The sequence below is a fragment of the Pseudorasbora parva genome, chromosome 3, assembly GCF_024679245.1.
Source record: "Pseudorasbora parva isolate DD20220531a chromosome 3, ASM2467924v1, whole genome shotgun sequence".
Lineage (NCBI taxonomy): Eukaryota > Metazoa > Chordata > Actinopteri > Cypriniformes > Gobionidae > Pseudorasbora > Pseudorasbora parva.
In genome coordinates this window covers 14,231,075-14,238,647 of record NC_090174.1, presented here as the reverse complement: position 1 = coordinate 14,238,647, position 7,573 = coordinate 14,231,075, and the positions used below count along the sequence as shown (strand labels likewise).

Genomic DNA, 7,573 nt, shown 5'->3' with positions numbered 1-7,573 from the left:
CTAGCGCCGGAATCACTCACATTCAATTCCCTGGGGAAAAACAAGAACGCCCCCCAGTCTTTTGGCCACGTAAAGGAGCCTACTATTGCAATTGTCAGTCAATACATTAGTAAAGTTAACTTAAAGAGTTAGAATCACAGTTTGATTTTACAGTGTGTGTCCCAATTCAGGCCACTTGCGCCACTGCAGCACAAAAAAGGCTGTCCCAATTTGAAGGCTCCTTCAAGTGTGGCCCTGAAATACATCCTTCATTTCATGGGCAAAGAAGGATGGATCCTTCGATAATTCATTGCGAGGTGGTGACGATAGAATTTTCTTAGATAAATTAGATGATTCTTTTAAATGTAAGGGTTTTATTTCAAATAATCTTATATATCTAATGATGCAAAAGTAAAAAATAATAATAAAAGTGGTTCAAATCTTGATTTATATCTTGCCATGTTGCAATTTTATATAGTTTATGCTCTTTATTATTTACATAAAAGCACCAATGTGAATATATCTAGAATATATTTATGAACCATATTTTGTTTTAAGGCAATTGAATATAAAAAGTTCATTACAAATGTTACTGCCATTAGAAAATGTGTCAGAGAAAATGTTCATTAGACATTGTTTGCTTTGTGTTTTGACTGTGATGGGCAATGACATGGGTGTGAACTAGAGTAAAAGCACAGCGACATATATAAAAAGGTCATGAGTATTGACAGCAGTGGCATCAATTTACAAATCTGCTGGAAATAACATGCTTCTGCAAACACGACCCACTTTACAGCTGCTTGCATTTTTCATGTTGAAACTGCCTTCAATAAAAAAAAAAAAAAAAAAAAAAAAAATATATATATATATATATATATATATATATATATATATGTATGTATGTATGTATGTATATATATATATATATATATATATATATATATATATATATATATATATATATATATATATATATATATATATATATATATATATATATATTAATGGTCTGGCAAAGCTCACCAACGGACGATGACGTATGCAGAGCGATCAATGAGAGCGACGGAGAAACATCTGAGACAGCAATTCTGTTTGTGATTTCGAACGGCTTCTGACGACTTTTGCCGTTGTTGTAAAATAAATATGATAATAGCTGGTGTCCACCGCCACTCCTTCAACATTTTTGCAAAATTTTGAAAAATTAATAGCATTTCAGACCGACTGAAACATCTCAGATTGACGGTCGAACAGAAAACATCAAGCTCTGATCGCATTTGCCCCACATTGTAAGGCATTTGTATTGCGATTAGAATGCGATTTGCAATATTTTGAAAATAAAATAATAGTAAGGAGTCTTTGGAAAATTGTGTCTCACAAACTTTACTCTTTTTTGCAGTACCCGGATGAGCGGTGTTATTCATTTTTGGTGGTTGTTATCTGGGAAATAACACACCGCTGGAATGCGCGATTGACCAATCAGAATCAAGTATTCCACAGAGCCGAGTAATAATTTAGGATAACATTTTCTTTTCCACGTTTAAGGATGTCACAGCTTTTAGACGCTCTCAACGCACTAGCTGCGCGCGCTCGTGGTTCTTTAGCTCCACCCACAGGATTCCAGAAAGATTCTGTACAGCGTATCTTTCTTTTATAAATGTAATAAAACCAAATACTTTTTGGAGATATGAAGGATGCAATACTTCTCTATAGTTACTCAAGACTAACATGAGATTGACTGAAACTGAGTTTTTTACCCCTCTTTAAAAAACAAAAATATCTGCATGCACAATTACGGAGCCCCGCACATGACATGCAGTAAAAAAATAGTAGCCTAAATCATGCGCACAATTTACTATTCAGTTTTCTCGATTTATAAATCGTGCGCACGTATTTCGTTCCCTTGATTTATAAATAGTGCACACTGTGGCAAGGGGGGCGTGGTTCAGCGAGGTCTGCAGCGGGAGAGAGGGCCGCGGGACGAGCGGTAAGTGAGTGGGTTGGACGCAGATTAATAACACCTGTCTCTTGTTCTAGTAATGAGCGCGGAGACGGGATAAAACACCAGCGGAACCGGAGACCGAGGAGAGAGAGAGTCGGACTGTTGATGCGAGACCCTGAGATATCCGGAACCCGGAAGTGCGTGACCCGGAAGCGAAACTGAGCATATACAGAGACAAACACACGCTGAAGCGTGCACGTTGTGATTTGAGTTATTGAGAATAAAGAGCATCAACAGTCCTGCCGACCCCCGTGTCCTCTTCCTTCCTCACTATATCGAACTTGTTACACTGGTGCCGAAACCCGGGAAGGAAGCAGGACAGAGCCGCCGCCATGACAACGCCCTCCGCCTCGCCATTTGCGGAGATCATCACCTCGCTCGCGGCCCTCCACCAGGAACATCATACGGCGTTGCTGGACCTTCGGACGGAACAGGAGCGCCGCTTCGCGGCCATAGTCCAAGGCCAGCAAGAGGACCGCGAGCAGTTCCGGAGCTGGATGGACCGGGAGGTTCGCGCCGAGGCCGCTGGGCGGGCCAGCGCACCGGTGCACGTGCCCCTACAGAAGATGGGGCCGGAAGACGACCCCGAGGCCTTCGTGGATCTCTTCCAAAAAGCCGCGGAGGCCTGCGGGTGGCCCCGGGCACAGTGGCCGGTGCGCCTCATCCCTCTTCTATCAGGCGAAGCCCAGGCGGCCGCGCAACATCTACCGGTTGCGAACCTCCTGGACTACGACGATCTGAAGCGGGCCATCCTTCAGCGGGTCGGCCGGACCCCAGAACAACACCGCCAGCGTTTCCGCTCCCTGGAGTGGGGCGAGTCCGGTCGACCCTTCGCATTGGCCCAACAGCTCCGGGACGAGTGCCGCAGATGGCTGCTGGCCGGCGGCAGCGACGTGGACCATGTCGTCGATCTGGTGGTGCTGGAGCAGTTTATCACTCGGCTCCCCAGGAAGACCGCCGAGTGGGTCCAGTGCCACCGGCCCACGTCGCTGGAGACGGCCATCAATTTGGCGGAGGACCACCTGGTGGCGTGCCCGGGGGTCGGCGCACCCCCACTAACTTCTCCCTCTCTCTCTCCCCCTTCTCTCTCTCTCTCTCGACCTGTCCCTCTCCCCAGGTCCCGCCCTCCAGGCCCTCCTCGCGTTCCCCCCAGAGGCCGGGGTGGGATGGGCCTTGGACCGTCTGGGAGTTCGCGGGTCCCGCCCAGGGGGGCGGGGCCGCTGGGGACTGGTAGTGACTATGGATCCGGTTCCGCCCCCTATCCGCGCTCAGCCTCCAACCCACTCCCCGCCGCCGGGGCGGCGGGTAGGCCTGGGCTGGCCTGCTGGCGGTGCGGTGATCCGGATCATTTGGTGGACCGATGTCCGATGATGGACATCGGAACAATGATCCGGATCCCGGACGTCCAGCGGACCACCCCCGATCAAGCAGGAGAGTACCAAATTCCTGTAAGTATCAAGGGGGGTACATATCAGGCCTTGGTGGATTCAGGATGTAACCAAACCTCGATCCATCAAAGCCTGATTCAGCCTGGGGCGTTGGATACAAGCCGCGTGGTTAAGGTGCGGTGTGTGCACGGGGATGTGGTGGAATATCCGGTTGTCCCAGTCACGATACAGTTTAGGGGAGAAAAGCATAGTGTTGAGGTGGCGGTTAGTCCCCACCTCCGGCATCCGCTAATTCTGGGGACGAATTGGCCCGCCTTTTCGGCGTTATTGGGGTCGTTGTGCGCGGATGCCGCTTGGGAAAACAAGGCTAGGAACGGGGCGGTGCGAGTGCAGGTTGGCGAGGCTGATACGGGGCCCTTGGGAACGGCTTCAGAGGAACCGAGCGGGGTTGAGAGACTGATTCTCTCGGACCGCGATGACTTCCCTCTGGAGCAGTCTCAAGACGAGACGCTAAAACATGCGTTTCAACAGGTCCGCACGATCGACGGTCAGTCCCTCCAACCCGCATTGCCCGTCACGTATCCTTATTTTGCCATAATTAAAGATAGGTTGTATCGAGTGACCCAAGACGCTCAGACAAAAATGGATACAACCCAATTGTTAGTACCAAAGAGCCGCCGGGAAATGCTTTTCCAGGCGGCTCATTCTAACCCGATGGCGGGCCACCTGGGACAGGCGGCCACGCTGAATCGTTTAATGACCCGATTCTTTTGGCCAGGCATTTATGACAATGTGCGCAGGTGGTGCGCGTCTTGTCCTGAATGTCAGTTGGTGAACCCACTGGCCGCCCCAAAAGCGCCATTGCGCCCTCTTCCATTAATGCAGGTCCCCTTCGAGAGAATTGCGATGGACCTCATCGGGCCATTAGAACGATCCGCACGCGGGCATCGTTTTGCGCTAGTTATCGTGGACTACGCAACACGATACCCGGAAGCAGTGGCTCTCCGCAACATCTCGGCGAAGAGTGTTGCGGACGCACTGTTTCGTTTAATCTCCCGGGTGGGGATTCCGAAAGAAATCCTCACTGATCAAGGCACGGCGTTTATGTCACGCACGTTAAGCGAATTGTATGGATTATTGGGCATTAAATCCATTCGAACCAGCGTCTATCACCCACAAACAGACGGCTTGGTCGAACGATTTAATCGCACTCTTAAATCCATGATCCGTAAATTCGTACAAGAAGAAGACGCCAAAAATTGGGATCGGTGGTTAGAACCCCTCTTATTTGCTGTGCGCGAGGTCCCGCAAGCCTCCACGGGGTTTTCCCCCTTCGAGCTTCTCTACGGGCGTCAGCCACGGGGGGTGCTGGACGTCCTACGAGAAACTTGGGAGGAGGGGCCGTCGTTGGCCAAAAACGAAATTCAGTACGTCATGGACTTGCGAACAAAACTCCACACATTGGGGCGGCTATCTAGGGAGAATTTGTTGCAAGCCCAGGACCGCCAGAGCCGGTCATATAACAGGGGTACTAAACTGCGCAAATTCACACCGGGAGAGAAAGTGCTCGTTCTACTCCCAACCTCGAGCTCAAAATTAATGTCGAAGTGGCAGGGGCCGTTTGAGGTCGCACGACAGATAGGAGAGCTCGATTATGAAGTGATACGATCCGATAGGAACGGGGCACGTCAAATATACCACCTCAATCTGCTGAAAAAATGGAATGAGGTGGAATCGGTGTTGTTGGCAACGGTGATCGGGGGAGAGGATGATCTCGGGCCAGAGGCGAGCATTAAGGCGCAATCAGTCGCGCTGGCCCCTGGGGGAGACCACCTCTCACCGTTACAACTCGCTGATGTATCGAAGTTGCAAGCGGAGTTCGCTGACGTGTTCTCGCCCCTACCGGGACGTACCGACTTGATTCAGCACCATATCGAGACCGAGCCGGGCGTGGTAGTTCGCAGCCGGCCGTATCGCTTGCCTGAACACAAGAAAAAAGTAGTTCAGGACGAATTAGGCGCAATGCTCGACATGGGAGTAATCGAGGAGTCCAACAGTGACTGGGCGAGCCCGATAGTCTTGGTCCCCAAAACGGACGGCTCGGTCAGGTTCTGTGTGGACTACCGCAAGGTGAACGCTGTGTCGAAGTTCGACGCGTATCCAATGCCACGGGTTGACGAATTGCTTGATCGGTTAGGCTCGGCTCGATTTTATTCGACACTGGACTTAACAAAGGGCTATTGGCAGATCCCCTTGTCTCCATTGTCCAAAGAAAAAACAGCTTTCACCACGCCGTTCGGATTACACCAATTTGTCACGCTTCCGTTCGGCTTGTTCGGGGCGCCCGCGACCTTCCAGCGACTCATGGATAGGATTTTGCGTCCCCATGCTGCATATGCGGCTGCGTACCTAGATGACATAGTGATTTATAGTCACGACTGGCAGCGGCATATGCAGCATGTGAGGGCGGTCCTGAGGTCGCTGAGGAGAGCGGGGCTCACGGCCAATCCGAAGAAGTGTGCGATTGGGCGGGTGGAAGTAAGGTATCTGGGCTTCCACTTGGGTCATGGGCAGGTGCGTCCCCAAATTGATAAGACTGCCGCAATTGCAACCTGTCCGAGGCCCAAGACCAAAAAGGAGGTAAGACAGTTCTTGGGGCTGGCGGGATATTATAGACGGTTTATACCAAATTATTCGGACCTCACCAGCCCTTTGACTGATCTTACTAGAAAGGGGCTACCAGATACGGTCCAGTGGACGGAGCCGTGTCAACAGGCTTTTACCCAAGTGAAGGCTGCCCTATGTGGCGGGCCGCTGTTACACTCCCCTGACTTTTCTCTCCCTTTCTTGTTGCAGACTGACGCGTCGGACAGGGGGCTGGGCGCAGTCCTGGCCCAGGAGGTGGAGGGGGGAGAGCGGCCGGTGCTGTACATTAGCCGTAAGCTCTCCAAGAGAGAAGCTAAGTACAGCACCATAGAAAAGGAGTGTTTGGCCATCAGATGGGCCGTTCTCACCCTCCGCTATTACCTCCTGGGGCGGGAGTTCGGACCACGCTCCTCTCCAATGGCTCCACCGCATGAAGGATACCAACGCGCGGATCACCCGTTGGTATCTGGCTCTTCAGCCGTTTAAGTTCAAGGTGGTCCACAGGCCGGGTGCTCAGATGGCTGTGGCCGATTTCCTCTCCAGAAATGGGGGGGGGGGGGGGGGGGGGCTGCAGGCCGGACGGCTCCCCGGCCTGAGTCGGGCGGTGGGGGTATGTGGCAAGGGGGGCGTGGTTCAGCGAGGTCTGCAGCGGGAGAGAGGGCCGCGGGACGAGCGGTAAGTGAGTGGGTTGGACGCAGATTAATAACACCTGTCTCTTGTTCTAGTAATGAGCGCGGAGACGGGATAAAACACCAGCGGAACCGGAGACCGAGGAGAGAGAGAGTCGGACTGTTGATGCGAGACCCTGAGATATCCGGAACCCGGAAGTGCGTGACCCGGAAGCGAAACTGAGCATATACAGAGACAAACACACGCTGAAGCGTGCACGTTGTGATTTGAGTTATTGAGAATAAAGAGCATCAACAGTCCTGCCGACCCCCGTGTCCTCTTCCTTCCTCACTATATCGAACTTGTTACACACACATTTTACTAATTCGTTCCCTCGATTTGCTAAATCGTGCGCAAATTTAACAAATTTGTTAACTCGATTTACTAAATCATGCGCACTATTTATAAATCAAGGGAACGAAACAGTAAATTGTGCGCACTATTTACCTTTTTTTTCTTGCATGTCATGTAATTTATTTACACAATTTTTTTTTTTTTTTAAACAAAAAACAAAACATTTACATATCTTGACAGAAAGGAATTTGTTTCCTCAGGAAGTTTTTCATAAAATGTTATTTTATAATAGTCATTATAAGAATATTTCCAGTGTGTGCTTAAGGCTTGTATAGGGCTGGGCACAGAACGCCGATAATTTTATTGTATCGAATGAAAAACTCTGATACCATGAGTATAGAAAAATTATTTATCTTTCGATGGCAAATTTCAGTTCCAAAAGCCAAGCGGCTGTGTCTGTGTGAGCCTGTAGCGTACTTGCACGAAAGGACCTAAAGCATCGGTGATTGGCTGTCCACCACTACGTGACAGGGAGGATTTCTGAAGATACTCGCAGTCACACAGCACAAGTATAGTTGTGCCACGTCATTTTACAATG

General features: G+C 50.1%; 1 protein-coding gene across 1 annotated transcript; it reads left to right on the top strand.

Moving 5' to 3' along the window:
- The first annotated feature begins 1,907 nt into the window (after nt 1-1,907).
- On the top strand, nt 1,908-6,984 carry LOC137071778 (uncharacterized). Its single transcript, XM_067439977.1, has 2 exons — nt 1,908-3,426; nt 6,738-6,984. Exons 1-2 carry the CDS (start codon nt 2,311-2,313, stop codon nt 6,738-6,740), a joined length of 1,119 nt encoding a protein of 372 aa, XP_067296078.1. The 5' UTR covers nt 1,908-2,310; the 3' UTR covers nt 6,741-6,984.
- The last annotated feature ends 589 nt before the right edge of the window (nt 6,985-7,573 follow it).

What these genes read in the sequence shown, in the direction of transcription:
- LOC137071778 (XM_067439977.1), top strand. Translation starts at nt 2,311, where the DNA reads ATGACAACGCCCTCCGCCTCGCCATTTGCGGAGATCATCACCTCGCTC.